This window comes from Lineus longissimus, chromosome 2 (assembly GCF_910592395.1).
Source record: "Lineus longissimus chromosome 2, tnLinLong1.2, whole genome shotgun sequence".
Classification (NCBI taxonomy): Eukaryota; Metazoa; Nemertea; class Pilidiophora; order Heteronemertea; family Lineidae; genus Lineus; species Lineus longissimus.
The window spans coordinates 7,555,783-7,574,476 of NC_088309.1; the positions used below are offsets into that span (position 1 = coordinate 7,555,783).

Consider the following 18,694-nt stretch of genomic DNA (forward strand, 5'->3'; position numbering starts at 1 on the left):
ACATGTCCTGGGGACATGCTGTCTTCACAACATACACAGACCATAATGTACCTGAGACATACTGTCTTCACCATATTCATACAGGCTGCTGTGTCCCAGAGACAGCTGGCAATCTTTCCAATATTTATACAGACCACTTTGTCCCAGACACCGCTGTTTTCTCCATACTCAAACAGGCAAACATGTCCTGGAGATGCACCCTGTTCTTCATGCATATTCATAAAGATCACAATGCCCCTGAGATATACCATGTTAGCCATATCCATCAGATCACCATATCCCAGAGACGTAATGCCTTCTCCTGACTCACACAGATCAGTCAGCTGGCAATGCTCTACTGTTGGTCAAAAGTCCTCAGATACATTCTGTCTTCCCAATACAGATCACCTTGTTTCAAAAACATACCATCTTAACTGTATTCATACTGACAATCATGTCCCAGAGACATCCTGTCATCACCATAATAATACATACCACCATGTTATGGGGACACGTCGACTTCACCATATTCATACAGGTCGCAAACTGTCTTCCCCCATCTTCATCTTAGCACAGGAAATGTTGGCCTGTACGAACGCGGAGACGTCAGCACTTCTCTGGGACATGGTTGCCTCCATGAATATGGTGAAGACAGTATGTCTTTGGCACATGGTGGTCTGTGTGAATGTTTTGAAGACAGGATGTCCCCTGGATGTTGGACTGATCGAATGTGGAGAAGACAGCGCGTCTCTGGGGCAAGGATGCCTGTTTGAACATGGTGATAACGGTTTGTCTTAGGTTCATGGTGGTCTGTGTGAATGTTTTCAAGGCAGCACATCCCAAGACAGGTTGGTCTGTACCAATGCGGAGAAGACAGTGGATGATATGAATAAAGACTAGCAAATGCTTTTACTCCGGTTTTGTACAGGAAGGCCTAGTGTAAATGTACATGAAGATTTAGATAAAAGCATTTGCTAGTCTTTATTCATATCACCCAATGTGTCTCTGGGACATGGACGCCTGTATGAATACGGTGATGACGGTGTGTCTTAGGTACATGGTGGTCTGTGTGAATGTTTTCAAGACAGCACATCCCAAGACAGGTTGGCTGTACGATTGCTGACACGACAGGGCGTCTCTTAGACACGCTTGCCTCCATGAATATGGTGAAGACAGTATGTCTGAGGTACATGGTGGTCTTTGTGAATGTTTTCAAGACAGCACATCCCAAAGACATGTTAGCCTGTACCAATGCGGAGAAGACAGTGTGTCTCTTGAACATGGACGCCTGTATGATTATGGTGATGACAGTATGTCCTAGGAATATGGTGGTCTGTGTAAATGTTTTGAAGACAACATGTCCTCAGGACATGTTGGTCTGTACCAATGTGGAGAAGACAGTGTGTCTCTGGGACATGGAAGCCTGTTTGAATATGGTGAAGACAGTATGTCCTAGGAATATGGTGGTCTTTGTTAATCTTTTGAGGACAAGATGTCCCCAGGACATTTTGGTATGTACCAGTGCGGAGAAGACAGTGTGTCTCTCTGCGACATGGTTGCCTCCATGAATATGGTGAAGACAGTATGTCTTAGGTACATGGTGGTCTGTGTGAATGTTTTCAAGACAGCACATCCTAAGACAAGTTGGCTGTATGACTGCTGACACGACAGGGCGTCTCTTGGACACGCTTGCCTCCATGAATATGGTGAAGACAGTATGTCTGAGGTACATGATGGTCTGTGTAAATGTTTTGAAGACAGCACATCCCAAAGACATGTTGGTCTGTACCAATGCGGAGAAGACAGTGCGTCTCTTGAACATGGACGCCTGTATGAATATGGTGATGACAGTATGTCCTAGGAATATGGTGGTCTGTGTAGATGTTTTGGTCTGTACAAATGCAGTGAAGACAGTGTGTCTCTGGTACATGGACGCCTGTATGAATATGGTGAAGAAGACTTGAAATTACATCATTTTATTGTACTACTATTATACAACTAAGAAAAATGTTACAGTTGTCAAGTGCATCATTTTACAATACAAACATCTTGCTTTTAGCAAGTTATAGAGTACATGACACGATTAGAACGCAGTGAAAAAACACACACCAATTGTGAATTCAAATTCCTCCAAAACGCATCATTTTTCCTCCAACTTGCATGTAAGTGACTATAGTATGGAGCATAGAGGAGATATATACAAATAGCTGAGATATGCTCTTAGCACAAATATATTTACAAGACTTTGGCACAAAAATTGACCAGAATAACAAGCACACAATCATTTGATGTGCCAGCATTTAAGTGCTGCACAATGCGATTGAAATTGTGGCAAGCTGCGAAGATGATCGCATACAACAAAAATCTCTCGTTTGCAGTAACCTTCGATCAAACTCGGCAGTGAGCGGTTTCATATGCAGATGAGAGATCTTTTTGTTGCAAATTGCAGCAATTTCAACCGCTGGTTGCAACAACAAAAACTGCTTGTTTGCATGCCACATAAAGCAGAGCTACTACTGTATACCAATATACATAAGCATATAAAGAACACTTTCCTTATTGTGTTTAAGCCTCCTAATACATGTATCGGTACATTGATACCATGCACGTATTGCATAGGGCCATTCATGAATAACAGATCCTCCTTGCACATGACTAGAACTATTGTTCCATCCTTGCTTGCATTGGCCTCCATGGCCAAAAATAGGCCAGAAAAAGAGGAATGGGTTTTCTGGACAAGAGTGCCATTGCACTTTACTGCTCATACAAGTTTTATAGGAAAGCCATAAAATATGAGAAATTTCCAGTTCATGTTTTCAACAATTTCCCATGAAACCTCAGTCTTTGATAAAAGCACTCTCAGTCTTTACTTTAAGCACCTTGGTGCTTCAATAAGATATGATAACGATACACTATTCCACATGTTCATATAAATATGTACGTGTGTGGCAGGCCTGCAGTTGATAAAATGGCAATTGTCGTCGTTTCAAACTTCATGAATGCAGCGACCCTATTGACTTGCTCATCTTTTTGATGCATCCGTCTTCTGAAAGAAACAAGTAAGATCAACACTAAGAAATTTTCCATGTTCAACAAGACATCTCTAGGCCCATCGGGTGCATGAATGCCACCCACGACACCAAGCTTGAAGTTACTACTCGCTCTCGAAGGGAGTGAGGTGAATAGGCAATGCGACCGGTGATCTTGATCATTTAAAATGCTTAGATTAGCAACTCAATTATCATACCTCAAGCAAAATGATACAAAAACCGTTTTCCCTTTTTGCTATTTCTTGCTATCAGACATAATTGAAACAATCTTTTTCATTTCATTTGAAGCCGCACTTACTTTATTTTGAGTGGAGGACATCCCTTTACCAACAGGTCTAGAACTCCTTTCCCCTGGGACTCTCATGCCATTAAGATATCCCAGATTTGAACCAACATTTGTCTTTGGCACAGGTCTGCAATAAATCAGATGAAATAAAGACTATGACTTTCATGCAAAACTTTATAAGCTGCAGTTCGAAATAAAGGAATATACATGTAGGATATACCCAAATTACTTTGACATGACTGATTAGAGATTGATTGTTTTGAAGTACGAGGCAGAAGTCAATATAAGTGTCAGTCCAGCTCGCTGCTTTGTATGCATGTCCTGAAAAGTCTATGTCTTGTATATATTGTCCTATTCCTTGAAAAATTACTGAAAGTTGGACAAATCATCTCACTTCATTCCTCTTTTAGAAGCCTCTGATTTAGGCTTTGCGAAACTGGCTTGGTAACCAGCGAGTTCAGGATCTTCATTGCGAGAAAAAGCAGTGCCTGCAAAATGAGGAGATGGTGAGATTATTACAATGAGTAATGACGGCAATACTTCAATCAGCTTGGTTCATGAGCAGTCCAACTGTTCAGTAGTATACGTAACTCTTCAGTGAACTTGATATTCTGTAATAATTTAATATTATATAGTCTAAAAACCTAGATTTTACAGCATCAGAGAGCATTTTGAATGCCATGTTTTCAGGACTGGGGGAATCCTTGTCAGGCTATACATCTAGGTCTGCTGAATGCAAGCTAACTGTCACGTATGGTAGCTAATTCCTGTTGTGTATGACAGTCCCATACAACATGTACCTAACAGCAAACGGTCAAGATATGGTACCTAATCTGCTTGGACTCACCCCTGGAACTGTTTCCGATGTTGGTAGCTGTTCTTCTCGTTGGATTACCAGCAGTACTTGTATCCTTGCTGGGACGGAAAGCAGTGGAACGTTCCCTTCTACCTTCAATAGTCGAATTTGATAGGTAATTTTTTGGCTGTAAAGGAACAGGATTATTCACCAAATCATCTAGTGTGCGCTTGGCCCTTGCATTGCTGCCACGGTTTAAACCAGAATCACTTGTCTTCCTCACCCCTTGTGTTGAACTTGTCCCTGTCCCATACCTGCTAGAATTTTTCGCGACATTTTGACCAGTGGTATGATCGTTTATACCAAAGCCTCTCATATAACTGTTCCTACTATCATTGGTTGTCAAAGGGGAATCATCAGAGTCACTGTCTATAGACAAGTCTTCAACGTCGTGTTGATGTCGCCTAGGTCTTGTGAGGACAGGGGAGGAATCGATGTTGAAATGAGTTGGTCGTTGTCTTGGCAGTGGAGTCTGGGTACGGTTCAAATCACATACAGCCTGGTGCTGCACCAGGAAATCCAATGGGAACAGGTTATCACAGAATTCGCAGGGCAGCATGGTCTCCTCACCGTCGGTGAAATCCTGGAGTATTGGACGGGAGACCCTATAAACAAGAAATATATTCTAAAGCTGGAACAGTATACTTGTCTTCCAAGAAACACCTTTAGCCCTTCAGCTGAAGATTTTCCGTCAAAGTCAAACGCTTGTGGAACATATGGAAGCGAGACAAATATTTGGTGTTACATAAAACAGGTAAGATCGGTTCCCAGGGAATGAGTGAATGGGTACTACCAAATACGGGTCACCTGTATTGCTAATGCACTGGTCATTGAACTAAATCATGAATTGCACTACTAGGACTCCCCCCCCGTCTGGCAAATAGTTTTGCCGTCTGCCGTTACCCCTTAGAGGGGTCCACCTTAAAGAGGTGTCTAGATCCTAATCCTTAACCCTCATCCTTATTTAACAATGAAAGACAGATTCTCAAGTGAAAAGCAGTGTCACACATTCCAAAGGAGCTGAAGAAGACATCCTTACCAGTCTTGACTGCCCGATCCCAGGTTATCAATGATGTTGGGTTCTCCACTGTTGCTGGGTGTGGACAGGTCATACTCTGCCTCGTCAAAAATAGGACTTTCGTCATCGCTGGGGTACTTCTGATACGTGTTGACAATAGGATTGCAACCGGTCTATATGATAGAGAGAATATTACTATTAGGGGTGGGATCATAAATTTTGTGCATGCCGCAGTGGTCAATCGCAAAATTTGGAAAAAAGGGGGTTCAGCACACATACAATTTTAACAATAGCTTTTCCATTGCCCTTGCAAGTCCAAATCAAATAGAGTTCTTATATCAGGGATGAGCAAAGGTCAGAGGGTAAACCACTGATTGATATTCCAAGCAAATGTTGTTAGACAACTTACCTGATGCAGTACCAACTCATCCTGAGGGAAAGAAGCTTCACAGAATTCACATGGCAGCATGGTCTTTTCTTGCTGGTACATGTAACTTTGTGCAAATGCTGACAATAGAATAAGAATGTCATGGACTGTTGGAGTAGCTGCAGCATTATTGGCAAAATGTGTTTAGTTTAAAGTACAAACGCAAGATGCGACAACACTACTGAGAAGTGATATTGCTGTCATGTTTTCTCTAGGCTCGAGATTGAGGTTACTGTCACAGTGTTCTCGAAACGCTAAATCAAAACTTCACCAAAGATGCAATTTAACAAAACCGCTAACTATAATAGTCGAAAGTATTTCCTGGTTGGCAGAGGTGTGCTTGAGGTGATAAGCTCAAGAGGCACGTGGACATTCTTAAAATTCATGCATTTAAGAAGTCAGAAGCTGTGTGTAACTTCAAGGGGTGTAGGTTTGCTTGGGATAAGCTCTGTTGGTACATGCAAAAGATTCATTCACTACCAGTCAGTAGCAAGGTGCAAGGATTTAAGGTCAGCTGGGTATAAGCTGTTGGTAAATGCATACAAGCTCCTTCATACACTACCAATAAAAAATCAGGAGTAAGCATGATCAAAAGCAGTACAAAAGTATGATCAAAATCAGGAGTAAGCATGATCAAAAGCAGTACAAAAGCATGATCAAAATCAGGAGTAAGCATGAGCAAAAGCAGTACAGACACAGTAACAGGTTGACTAAGATGAGGTTCTGCAGGTACATGCAAAATATTTATGCACAACTCACAGACACCAGGTGCGGCACCACTTTCTGGTGAATATTGGGGTGCAATGATAGGATCGTCATCCTCCATAAAGTCATCTGGGAACTGGGCCACAAGTTGGGCATAAACTTCATCTGTCATAAAGTTTCCAGGCATTTCCATTAGGCGGTCAAGATCTGAACTGCTAGCGCCGGCATCCGAGTAGTTATTATGGTTATTAACACCTGAAAAAGTCAGTCGTTCTCAAGCTTTGCAAATCGCAAAACACATCCTCCAGCAGGTAAGAAGTGTCTCCTCTAAATATTCATGTAAACTGCAAACATGTGCCAGAATGATACTGAGGCCCTCTTTCTTAACAACTATCAATATGACACTGTATCCAATTGGCAGTTGTGTTGTCATAAACATGCCCCATAAACAACAGATGTTGATAAAATTTGTTGAAAAGGTGCATAAACTGAAAGTGAAAACTCTGTGTATTTGTTCAATGGTGGAATGAGAAAATTTTAGAGGGATGTCAAAAACAACTGTGACCAAAAGACAACACCCTTCTTACAGTGTGTTAAAGGTCAAATGGCTCTTTACAAGCATACCTGTTTTAGTTGAAGTAGTATTGCCAGTAGTACTTGTGTTACTAGTCTTACTGGTTGTGGGGAGGGCAGTCTGTCTGTTCACTGCCGACTGGTTTTTCTGTGTAACTGACGAAGAAGATCTTATGTTTTTGCTCACTTCAGTTCTCCTGGTTGTAGCATTGGTATTTTTGGAAACATTTCCAACCTTTTTAGTGACAAGACTAGTGTTCTTAACAGCAGTTGGTCTATTATTAGCCTGAGCAGGACGCCGTGTCGCAATAGGTCGGTGAGGTGGGGGCAGTTCTACGTCATCAGAATCAATCGACATCTCGTCCAAGTTATTTTGTATTCGGGGAATGTCGACCATCCTGGTTAGTTCATTGAACACAAAGGAGTTCAAACGTCCAGGGCCTGCAGGATGATTAGAGGCACCATTTTGTATGAGGTTTGGTTTCTGTTCAGGATATGAGCAGTCAGAGTCATCATGACGTTGTTGGTCTTTAATCATAATGAATCGTTGACATTTATAGCACTGTTCAGTCCTGGTGCCACAAAACTCTAGATGTTCATCAAGTTCATCTCTAGCTTTCTCAATTTCACAGTAAACACATTTCATCATCCTTTTTGGGCAGTCATTTTCCTGAAAAGCAATTAAGTACACAGTTCAGGTTTTTGTTAAGTTCCACCAAGGAGCCAGAGAGCAAGTTAAGTTGTTTTGAATTTCAGAAGGCAAGGACAAGGTCTCTGCTTTCACCATCACCAGGAATTTGGCTAGAACTTGAAGTCCTAAAGCAATAAGAACTCCTTCAAAATGAAGTGAATGCCTGTTTAAAACATGTTCATGGGAGGATGTTCTTTGGAAAACAAAGAACTGACCCCTTTGAAATTTTACCACAAACAAGAAAGCATAAGTAGCTTTCAAGCTTCATATAGTTTTTTGCTCCATTTAAAAAACAAAAGCACCTAGGCCTACTGGTTATCAATGCCAAATACAAACCTTATGGTTTTCTAACTTTGCCCTTTCGAATTTCTTGAGACACTTGTCGCATGCAACTTCACTGTGGTCCTCTTCGATGTGATCATCCAGTTCTGACTTTGGATATGGCTCATGACATTTCTTACACAGCACAATGTTTCGTCGACAGTGCACTTCATGCATAACAAAATTGGCCGCTGCTATATCTCGTTTGCTGAAATGAAAGGTAACAAAGTTGAACAGTTTAATGTACCATGATAAATCAGGATGACCTCAGTATGGTATTATTTCAATTGTCCATTTGACTTTTGGTAGTGCAGGGAGTCGGACTTGGAATTCTCCCAGCAATTCAAGATAACGAGCATCTTATCATACAAAAAAGTATTCACTGGTGCAAACACATACTATTATAGTCCACAAATCAACTGAATATTAAGTCTCATACTTTCAAAAATGAAGCAGGCACTCGGAGACTGCGCAGGATGCTCTGTCGCCGTGTCGGAGAGCAATTATATGATTTGATAAAAGATTCCTCCTCACCAGTTGGCACAGTACTTTGTGTCTGGAGCATCAGCCATGATGAAGACTCGATTGGACTTGGAGGCAACAAACTACACTTGAAGTTGAACCGAGACAAACTGCTGAAAATTTAAAGAAGAAATGTCCAGCCATGCACAGGGAAGTTACCAGAACAGTTCGGCGAATGTCGATATAATAACGCGTATCATTATATTGACATTCGCCGAACTGAGAATAAAGACACACGTATGAGTAGCAGAGTGAGAGTACTCAGTATGACTCACTGACTGACAGACACTTTCATTTTCAAAACGACTTTGTTAGCTTACCAGTCTCAACTGTTTTAAAACTGAAGCTTAAGATGAAGAAATGTGGCTAGTCTATCTTACCAGACACTTGTATTTTTCACTTGGTGAAGTTTGAACACGAATTATAAGCAAAATAAACATAAGAAAAAGGAATGTGACAGCACATTCGTGGAATCTGTAACAAACATCTAGCATGTCATGCAATGATGAATGAAGGCGGCTGATTGGTCGGTACCCTGATTGGTCATGATATCTGGAACTTTATGTTAAACCGGTTTGGATTGGCTCATTCTATTTCCTAGAAATCCGGCCCTAGAAATCCCCATAATGCAGTACGTTTCCGTTCTGGCTCTAGGGTGTCCACATGCTCTTTCCCTCAACTCAAAACCTCACAAACATAATATTTACAACCCCAAATCAGTAATCATGGCATCTATAGAAGAACAACAACTCAAGCTTATAGCTGATCTAGAAATTGAGATGATGTCAGATATGTACAATAGGTTAGTTGAGCTAAAAGAAATGCCCTCAAAAGTGTGTGGGTGAAGCATTATGTATAGTGTACACTACACAGTCACCGTGTAATACAGACATACAGGATGTCTCAATAACAAGGAGAACCTGTTGTTCTTACAATGACTGTCTTGTCAAATTTTTTGCATCATTTTGGTCATGCGGTCTGAGTTGGCATGTTGTGAGTGGCACAGGTCTGCAAGTTGAGTGAACTTCCATTCATGATTTATTATGCATTTTGTTTTCAGGATGACAAATGCCTGCCATAAGAAGTGTGTCCCAGCTCATTACAGAGACTCTGAATTAAGTAAAGGCGAATCTGTTTGTATAGACCGATGTGTTGCAAAATATTTAGATATTCATGATAGGATAGGAAAGAAATTAACAACCATGACCCAAGCAGATGAAGCCACCATGAAGAAGATGCAGGGTCAATCAGCTTCCCAAGGAATGTGATCAGGAGCCTAAAACTGTAGATGGACATGTCTTGAGGATACTCATATTATCATCAAAAGGGATCAAGATATTGTATTGTTGGAGCCTCTGGACTCGATCTGTGCATTTCTAGTGCTTGACAATCTTTGATGGTAGTGGACTGCATTTTGAAATATTCGGGGATTTCCAAATGCAGAATATAGAGAATTGGTTCCGGTCTCGGCATCAAATAAGAACTGTAAAATTCTGCATCCCTGGCATGCTCATTAGAAATGAGCCCATCAGGGGGCCCTATTAGGGTGTTGGTTGCAGTCAATTTGTTTTGCACGAGCATCATCCAGTTTTCCAACCAGATGCATCGGCCAAGCCCTTGGTAGGAGTTATTTTGGCCTCTTGATATCAGTCATAAGCAACCATCTTTTGACACATCAACTGTCCATGTGGTCGCATTTAGACTACCTTGAGACCTTGGGCAAGTCACCTTTTCATTGACCATAGCCTGGAATTTAACTTTGCATCACCTAATTATCTTATCAATTGGTCATCAGATGGTGACCCAAGTAAATTGTTCTTTCCCAATTGGGGTGTGATTTTGAGCAAGACACGTATGTATATTGGTCATCTTATGTCACTAAGATCATGGAGAGATCACTTGTTTGTCTTGGTCATTATAATAAATGATTATATAATCATCTGGAGTTTGACTTTAATTCTTTTCCGGTATAAGCCCCTATGATAGCACCTTCCTTTTGTCTCCCTTTGTAGGCATGTTGTTGATCTTGGGCAGGTCACTTGTCTTTCTTATTGATTTGTCATTTAGTGTCGCCTTAGAGTGCCACTCCCCTATTTTTATGGGTAAAGATGAACATGGACAGACTGCAGTCTTAACTTCCTAGGACTGTTAAGTGCAGATGAAACTACTGCATGAAATAGCATCTTACTGGTACTTGATTATAGACATTTAAAAAAAAAAGAAAACCAAACAAGTTTGTATATATTTCCAATTGACATCCTACAATGTAATAGCTGCCATATTTTATTTCTTACTCATTCACACACACAAAGTTATTATAGCACATACATGTTCATGATTGGTAAGAACACCGACAGTATATTTGTGATTTGCCAAACCTAAATGAGTACGTGGACTTCCAATATGGTGATATTTAAACATTATTACTTTTCTGGCATACCTTTTTCAACTGAAGCTTCTCAAAACATGATTTACCTCAATCGATTACATGGAGAACTCTTAAAAATATACTATCAAGGGATATGACCCTCCATCATTCAAAGCCGTATTTTCTTTTGACCCCAGCTGTCCTCTTCCACGTCTGCATCATTTCACCATGACTGGAATCAATTCAGATCCATGACAGATCAAATAGGTTGAAGCCAACAGGAAGGTAAGCCAGGTAAATAAAACAAATACTCGAGCAGCACATTGCATTGCTACGGCAAACGCTCCAACAGTCAAGTTAACTTGTAGATTTATGTCTTCAGAGACTACACTTTCACCAAACTACACACTACATGGAACACTATTTCGTTCAATAACACATGTTATGTTTAGAAATCCAAATTCATTTTCTACACTGTTATCTTGTTACTGAATCACGGCAGCAAACTTCTGCACAGAACGAATTAGATTACTCGAATTTGATTCCTTGAGCTAAAGGAAGGTCTTTGCTGTAGTTGATGGTGCTGAAATAGACGGGACACATTTAGCAGAATTGGAAATCGACAGATCGTGACATGACATCATAATAGGAAACCATAAGTGCAATTCCAAATGGTACAGGTCCTTCCTGAAAGCTCAAAGTGGAACAATGTATTGGAAACTGGTGAGAACACATACATATAATACATCTTACGATTCGAGAAGTTCCAAAAGGCAAGTGACTTTCAAATGAAATTTTGACTTCCAGCATTACACTTACCATGTGGACCGCCTCATGTACTGTTTCCATGCATCACTACCAGATTCACGGCCTCCTCCTGTGTGCTTTTCACCTCCTGAAAGGGTAACGTCACACATGCTAAAGATCTTGTGTTTTCTATACATTACATATGTAATCATTGTTGTTGTAATCAAACCCTACAACTTTGAACCATGCAGAATATAAGAGAGGAATACTGGCCGTAGGACACCACACCGACCACAAACTTCTGGGGCTCTATGGCAGAATTCTCTCAGACAGCCAACTTCGTTACCAAAAGGGAACTGACTGTCTAGTGTGCATCTCAAAAACTTCCGAACACAGAAGAAGGACAATGCATGTATCACCTACCGAAAGCCCCTCCGATTTCCGCTCCACTTGTTGGTATATTCACATTCACAATACCACAGTCAGAGCCCTTGGGTCTGGAACAAAAGAGCAATGTGTCATGATCTAAAGAAGCAACCTCAGTAGAAATATTCATAAAGTTGGATTTCTAAGTTATAAGTGCTAATTTCAGTTGCCTACAATCCAGGAGAGGCAGAGACAAAACAAAATAAGACAACATCTCGCTCCTTGCTCGACATTCACTCCTTATCAACATTAGCGGGACAACCATACCCAAAAGATGAGATCTTAAAGAATTTATGATGATCTTTCTTTAAGGAACTACCCTAAGGGGACAGGGATATGTTCATATGAGTCAGAAACTCACCCAAGCCACTTGAATATTTGGCCAATATCCTTGGTAAAGATACTACTGGAAAGACCTTGCTTGACTTCATTGTTCCAGGCAATGGCTTCATCAACACTCTGAAAAAATTGAAGATAAATTTTGGAAAAAAGGTAAGTTTACCAGCTACTTGTAGTGTTACTACGGTTGGGGACATATTGGTGGTTCATGGCCACTGACTCTGTCCACAGGTAAGCTGGAGAGTTCATCAGGAGTTCCTCATCTTTCTCTTTTTCATTTGGGTGGCCCTGTTTTTATATCGCATTGAAAAGGCATTGCGAATCATGTAAAGTGACTTGCTTGAGGTCATGAGTCAACTGGGAATCAACCAGCGATATCCAAATTAGAAGGCTGACACCTCTAGCCCCCGTTTTTTTAGTCAACATTTTTTATTATGTTGTAAATGTACGACAATTTGTGAGAAGTTTTCATAACCTACCTTTGTTTTTAGAACGTAGACAATAGGAACAAACGTTTCTGTGTGGACGACTGCAGCATCATGTTTCAGCCCAGTCACAATGGTGGGTTCAACAAAGTTCCCGGGTCTATCGATAACCTAAAATATGTGTCAATGATAAATTGTGGGTTCACTGTACCCAGGTATTGGCTGACCCTTGGGTTTCAAATTTAATTGGTACATGTTTGTTCAAGAGTTGCCGATTCACTGCAAAGCTTAAGGAGAATGAGCCGATCTTGTAAGATATCTGTTGTTCATGATCATACCACTGAGTCATCACACCAGTGCTGCGACATAGTAATGATGTTTCTGCTGGTGCTGAATAAAAATATCTTCTAGTCAAGAGCATTCTTTTGTTATAACTTGATTAAACCAATGACTGAGGTACAGTAGAACCTCCCCTTGTGGACACCTCTGCCAGGCGGACACCTCCGCATTACGGACATGTTCGTTCAGTCCCAATTTTTTTCTAAGTCATTTGCTTTAACCAAAACCTCGGTAGGGCGGACACCTCTCCACTCCGAATTGCGGACACGGCCATGGTGACTTTTTGGTCCAATAACTCACAATTACGGACAGTAAACAAAAACAATGGCTTCCTGTGTTCACTTAGGTAGTCGATTAGACCTAACAGGTGTGAAGTTTGCGTAGTTGATGAACATAGTTAGACACTAAGTTCAGTTAATTGGAGTGGAGTGAATTTAATGTCTGTTGCTCTCATCATCATCATCATCATCAGTCGTTGCTTCATGTCCCTTCTGGGACTTTGCCGCCTAAGTACGGGTTCACTGTAATGAGTAGTTGTGCGAATTTGTGGTGGTGTGGCGTAATGTCAAATATTTACAGATATACAGCTATTTACAATACATCCAGTGTCCTTAGAGCTCCTCTAACGATTTAGTCTTATCCATGTGACCTTTTCAACTCTTATTGCAGAAATTTAAAGTCTTTTACTAGGAGTTTGGCGATACACATTTAAAACATACCTAATTAAAACAGAATGTATTGTTTAATTATCTTCACTGTGCATCACATTGCCAAGCTACTGTATATTGTAACATTAATTGCAGTCCATTGAGTTGTTTGGCCCCTTTGTGCTCTAATAACAAGTATTACTATAATGATGTACGCTGTCTATGTAATATGTACCGTGCGAACACAACCTGCATATATCAATGTTGGCAAATTAATATTAGCTCCACTAGAAATGCCAATTAACAAATTTCAAATTCGCATATAAATGGCATCAAATTATTTGAAGTAGTATGTAAGCTTCACGACCCCCATGTTCATACACATGAATCCATTTTTTGGACAAACTAAATGGAATATGGAATATGCAGGCTTCACGACTCCCGTGTTCATAAACATGACTACACCTTTTGGACAATAATGGCATAACCTCCCTATAAAGGACTCCTCTACATTACGGACACCAACGCCCAGTCCCATGGGTGTCCGCATCAGAAAGGTTGTACTGTACCTACCTTTCCACCGCAGACAACTGTTCCACCCTGCTTTTTGACGTCTTCAAGAGCATTCAGATAATTGTTGATGGCCGCCTTGGAATGTAATGGACCATACAGAGTATCGGCTGAAAGAATTAGCAGAAAGATAATCAAATAAACTATATCACATTTAAAAAAATCTTTCTTCTCCGTGGTTCAGCCAAACCCAATTCAACCAGTTCCTCCAAGTGTGCACAGATGGAATGGAGTCTGTTCAAGGTGCCTGCAAGACAGAGAGGCTATAGCCCTAGATATTTCTAAGAATAACGAAGCTAGTTTTTCTACGTTGTTTTCATTATGTTAGTTTTTATTTGACCTACCATCGAGGGGATCACCAACCCTGACTTGAGCGTAAGCCTTCTTCAACCTTTCCACGACTTCATCATGCACGTTCTCATGCAGAATCTAAAGGAAAGGAAAGTACAGGGATCAAGTCTTCTATTGAAAACAGCAGGGTGTTATTCCAAAATATTTCAGAATCGACACAGTCTCTTTTCAAAGGTGACATTGTTCAGCATGAGAGAAGCACAAAGAATTTAGTTTTGTTAAACGATTTTTTATCATAGAACTTGCTTTGAGACAGTAAGAGGTAGTTTAGAACCTCTGGAAGTCAACACTACCATGGCATGTGACAGACAGGCAATGTAGGAATCGATGATATGCTGAGATCCCGAATGGATCTACAAGGTACGCACCAATCTTCGAGTTGTTGTACACCTCTGGCCAGCTGTCCCAACACAAGCAAACAGTGCTGACTGGACAACCATGTTGATATCAGCATCGTCATTTACTGTAAGATTAAAACATGAGATTATACTGCTGCTTTGAAATACGAGTAGTCACGAGTTCTCACAACACAAGTGTTCTGCTCTGTGGCAAATTGACAGCAATGGTTTACAGACCTCCTTCATAAATTGATGGGTTCATTCATGCCAATAAATTTGGGGACAGTAATGATCACACAGACTTACCAATAATTGCATTGTTTCCGCCGAGTTCTAAGAGATGTTTACCAAAGCGCTCCTGCACCATCAGCGCCACCTTTTTGCCAACGGGTGTACTACCAGTAAACGATAGCAGCGGCAGTCTTTCATCTTTGGCCATAGCAGTTCTAAAGTAAACAAATAAGTCATATCACTTAAATGTCAATGAGAATGTGATTAGAAGCAGACTCATTACAACTTTCTGCAAGCAAAGATACTATGTGTTCACACTGTATGATATACTGTATGACGAGAGCATTCGCAAAGAAACAGCTTTTCAGCACTGAAAGCAAAAGTTACACCAAATGCAGAAACAGAACAGGTAAATGAACAGTTAAGCCATCGTCTTCACACACTCCAGGGTGTTTAATTTGCAGATTGTCTTTGTGTCGTCCGGACCTGTGCTTCTTCATGTGCCACAATGAATCGGACAACTTACCCCACATCTGCTCCACCACAAACCAGCGAGCACACAGAACCAGGCATGTTGTTATCTTCTAACACCTTTGTAACGACCCTAGAGAAGAAGAAGAAGAATGATTTATGGTATCAAGGAAAAGACACGTGATCAAAATCTGGATGCTGATGTAATAGGCTTGAATTATTTGAACGTGGGCTGAAAGCCAATAGTCAGGCGTCTGAGAATGAATTCGGCTTTAGGCAATGGAGTGTTTATTCTACCATACTACATTGTGCTTACTTTGTGATGGCTACACTTGTCAAGGGGGTTGATGGAGCACCCTTCCTGAAAATAGGATTGAAATGATGATAATGAACAGGACAAAATTAACTTATGGGGACCTCGACTAGTCACTAGTTGTGGATAAAATGTTTCCAATGACGTCATCGAAGAATCTGAACGACCAGCTATCTGCTTTCTTTGCGATGGAAACAGCGTAAACCAAACCCTTGCCTAAATATAACTTACCAGACTACACCATTACCACAGACCATGGCGATAGCACTATTCCACCCGTAGACAGCAACAGGGAAGTTGAAAGCGGTGATCACACCGATTGGGCCAAGTGGATTCCACTGCTCCAACAGCATATGTCCGGGACCTTGAAAAAAAGGTGAAGTTGCATCAGTTGTAAAGTTTAGATGATATGAGATGGACTGATTGATTGGTATGGGGTTTATGATGAGATGGTTGGAACTTCAGTTCTCATTCTGAACTAACTGGAGGAAAGGGGCTTTTGGCAGGTGGTTTTTAAGTCAGGTATGTGTCAAAAAAGAAAAGCACAAATGATTGATTTATCAAAAACTACATATGTAATGAAACAACTGAACATATCCCAGGCCAAAAAGAAAAAGACCAATAACAGAAGCCACTGGCAGCACTTACGTTCAGAAGGAAGAACTTTGCCAGCTAACATTCTTGAAAGGCCAACAGCATAATCACATATGTCGATGTATTCCTGGACCTCGCCCACCCCTTCTGGAATGATCTTCCCCATCTCAAGTGAGAGCTAGGGAGCAGAATGATCGCAAATGAGTAAGCACAACATTGAAAAGAAAGGTTATTTTACGGTTATGGAAATGCTCACAAAAATATAGCGTTGTAGATTGAGATGACGATGGAGAACGGCAAGGACTTTTCAAGGCCCACCTGTAACCTGTCCTTTTTAATGATGAGATTGTTGTGGGACTGTTGACTGGGAATGCTGATATGTAGTTTGAGGCTCGCCAGTAATGTATTGCAGCTAACTGGTTCCCGCCAGCTACTTGGTACAACTGTCCTCTCACTAGCTAGGCTGCTGGACGGTTCCACTGTATTTATAGAATTAGTTCTTACCAGTTTGCCTAGTAGATTTATCTTCTCCCTCAAGGCATGACCAATCTGGCGGACAATCTCTCCCCGCTGTGGAGCTGGAACCTGAAATCGAAATTGTCATATATACTGAGGGGCGCCTGAACAAAAGGCCAATCTTATGTGTTAAAGGCCTATGTGAAACAGAGCAATCAATCAGTGAAACAGACACGCCAAAACTGACTAAAGAGCTTCTACACTGTACATCGGACTTAAATCTTTACTTACATCAGCCCAGACCTGCCATCCCTTTCTTGCCTCCTCCACAACTTTTTCATAGTCAGACAAATTTCCCTGCAAAATAAAGTATCGGATTCTGAATTATCATCTTTTAGGGTATAAACTTTGCTGCTCAGGTAATGCAGATTATGAAAGTTTAGTGTTTGTGCTCTTGTTCCAATCCATGCAATTGCTAGGTGTAGTTTCTAAGATAGAACAACTGGCTATTTTTATGATACACATCATTCTGATTATGATTTCAAATCACACAAAAGCTCACCGTACCTGTGTTACTCTTGCAATGGCTTCATTGTTCGCTGGGCAAATAGATGTCGTCACCTAAAACAGAGATCAGGCTAGAAATACGCTATAAGAAATGGTAGGTCTGGGTTGTCACTAACGCAGACATTAACTTAACTCGGCATCAAGTGAGATATGGCATGGCGTTATTATCATAAGTGGCGTTGTTTGATCGCTCTCCTTACATAATGCTGCTGGTGGGTCTCATACCCAAAATCGATACTAAAACTACATCTTTATCAACTTCAAGCTGGCTCCAGACAGCCGACTGTCCCGCCTAGTGTTTGTCGCCACAGAGATTTGACCTGGGTGGCTACTTTTCATGTGGGTTCACCACTGCCAGTCATCACGGAGTGGCCGCCAAATGCAAACCTGGTGCAAAATGATAGCTCTGCCTCTGAGATGTCTTCCCCCAAGGTGGGCAGGACAAGACTGGCAAGAGCCCAAGACTAGAGGCTAACAGCAACAACAGAATTTGTTCTGCCTTTTAGTTTTACCTATCATAATCAAACTAAAATCATCTGTAGAGATAAACTATGGAAATGGCATACCTCTCCACTCCCGGACCATGAACCAGCATAAACGCCTTTATTATCAGCTTCCAAGCCCAGCTCCTTCAGCCACGCATACTTCTGATTTTCAATGAGCAGTGCAGACATGGTGCTTGAACAGGAAAATGGCTTGGCACAAAAATTATTCAGGGTGAAGGCCAATGTTCGACGTCTGATATTTCGGTTGACTAGGACAGACACCACTCGCTGTGAGTTTCTACAGATTCCTGAACTAATCATGGATAAACTTGGGAGGTTTCAGGGGTTTATTTTGAGTAGAAATTAGAGTTTTTTGTTTAAATAGAAGAATCGGAGCAACAGTAAAGCCTGCACTTTGTAGTGTATCAAAGCTTCGGCAGGTGGCGCTTTCAGAAGTTGTGTCTCATCGACCAGTTTTGTTGCTGTTTTTATTTCTTGAATTCATGCGCGGGCCTACACTTTCATAGTTCCCTATGTATTGTAAATTTCTGCATTTTTACTGCTGTCAATATTCAACAGGTATTTTCTGGTCAGTACAC

At 41.0% G+C, this 18,694-nt stretch overlaps 3 protein-coding genes across 5 annotated transcripts; 1 reads left to right on the top strand and 2 right to left on the bottom strand.

The window, feature by feature from the left end:
- Positions 1–1,958: 1,958 nt before the first annotated feature.
- On the bottom strand, positions 1,959–9,029 carry LOC135482479 (TRAF-type zinc finger domain-containing protein 1-like). Of its 3 annotated transcripts, none has more exons than XM_064762538.1 (11): positions 8,809–9,029; positions 8,441–8,538; positions 7,922–8,114; positions 6,946–7,564; positions 6,376–6,576; positions 5,599–5,696; positions 5,211–5,362; positions 4,163–4,776; positions 3,710–3,803; positions 3,328–3,442; positions 1,959–3,025 (listed from the first exon to the last, which is right to left on the bottom strand). In XM_064762538.1, the coding sequence occupies exons 2-11, from the start codon at positions 8,476–8,478 to the stop codon at positions 3,002–3,004; spliced, it is 2,148 nt and encodes a 715-aa protein (XP_064618608.1). In that variant the 5' UTR covers positions 8,479–8,538; positions 8,809–9,029; the 3' UTR covers positions 1,959–3,001. The 3 variants fall into 3 exon arrangements, with proteins under 3 accessions (XP_064618608.1, XP_064618607.1, XP_064618609.1); XM_064762537.1 differs by having other exon boundaries at positions 8,441–8,541; XM_064762539.1 differs by lacking the exon at positions 8,809–9,029 and having other exon boundaries at positions 8,346–8,487.
- Positions 9,030–9,068: 39 nt separating this feature from the next.
- Positions 9,069–10,348, top strand: LOC135482480 (mitochondrial import inner membrane translocase subunit Tim10-B-like). Its single transcript, XM_064762541.1, has 2 exons — positions 9,069–9,230; positions 9,489–10,348. Exons 1-2 carry the CDS (start codon positions 9,154–9,156, stop codon positions 9,694–9,696), a joined length of 285 nt encoding a protein of 94 aa, XP_064618611.1. The 5' UTR covers positions 9,069–9,153; the 3' UTR covers positions 9,697–10,348.
- A 314-nt stretch (positions 10,349–10,662) lies between these two features.
- On the bottom strand, positions 10,663–18,520 carry LOC135482481 (alpha-aminoadipic semialdehyde dehydrogenase-like). Its single transcript, XM_064762542.1, has 17 exons — positions 18,177–18,520; positions 17,611–17,664; positions 17,335–17,400; positions 17,092–17,172; positions 16,642–16,765; positions 16,225–16,357; positions 15,997–16,041; positions 15,736–15,813; positions 15,285–15,424; positions 15,009–15,103; positions 14,634–14,718; positions 14,293–14,399; positions 12,788–12,904; positions 12,331–12,428; positions 11,967–12,040; positions 11,616–11,691; positions 10,663–11,379 (listed from the first exon to the last, which is right to left on the bottom strand). The coding sequence occupies exons 1-17, from the start codon at positions 18,414–18,416 to the stop codon at positions 11,325–11,327; spliced, it is 1,668 nt and encodes a 555-aa protein (XP_064618612.1). The 5' UTR covers positions 18,417–18,520; the 3' UTR covers positions 10,663–11,324.
- Positions 18,521–18,694: the final 174 nt, after the last annotated feature.

Bases quoted from the DNA above. Each gene is read 5' to 3' on its own strand.
- LOC135482479 (XM_064762538.1), bottom strand. From the start codon at position 8,478: ATGGCTGATGCTCCAGACACAAAGTACTGTGCCAACTG. The intron at 5,697-6,375 runs GTGAGTTGTGCA...TTCTATTGTCAG, and splicing joins TGGTGCCGCACCTGGTGTCT to CATTTGCACAAAGTTACATG. The intron at 4,777-5,210 runs GTAAGGATGTCT...TCTTGTTTATAG, and splicing joins GGATCGGGCAGTCAAGACTG to GGTCTCCCGTCCAATACTCC.
- LOC135482480 (XM_064762541.1), top strand. From the start codon at position 9,154: ATGGCATCTATAGAAGAACAACAACTCAAGCTTATAGCTGATCTAGAA. The intron at 9,231-9,488 runs GTTAGTTGAGCT...TTTTGTTTTCAG, and splicing joins ATGTCAGATATGTACAATAG to GATGACAAATGCCTGCCATA.
- LOC135482481 (XM_064762542.1), bottom strand. From the start codon at position 18,416: ATGATTAGTTCAGGAATCTGTAGAAACTCACAGCGAGTGGTGTCTGTC. The intron at 16,766-17,091 runs GTAAGAACTAAT...TCTGCTCCCTAG, and splicing joins TAAATCTACTAGGCAAACTG to CTCTCACTTGAGATGGGGAA. The intron at 11,692-11,966 runs GTAGGTGATACA...TTACCCTTTCAG, and splicing joins GGAAATCGGAGGGGCTTTCG to GAGGTGAAAAGCACACAGGA.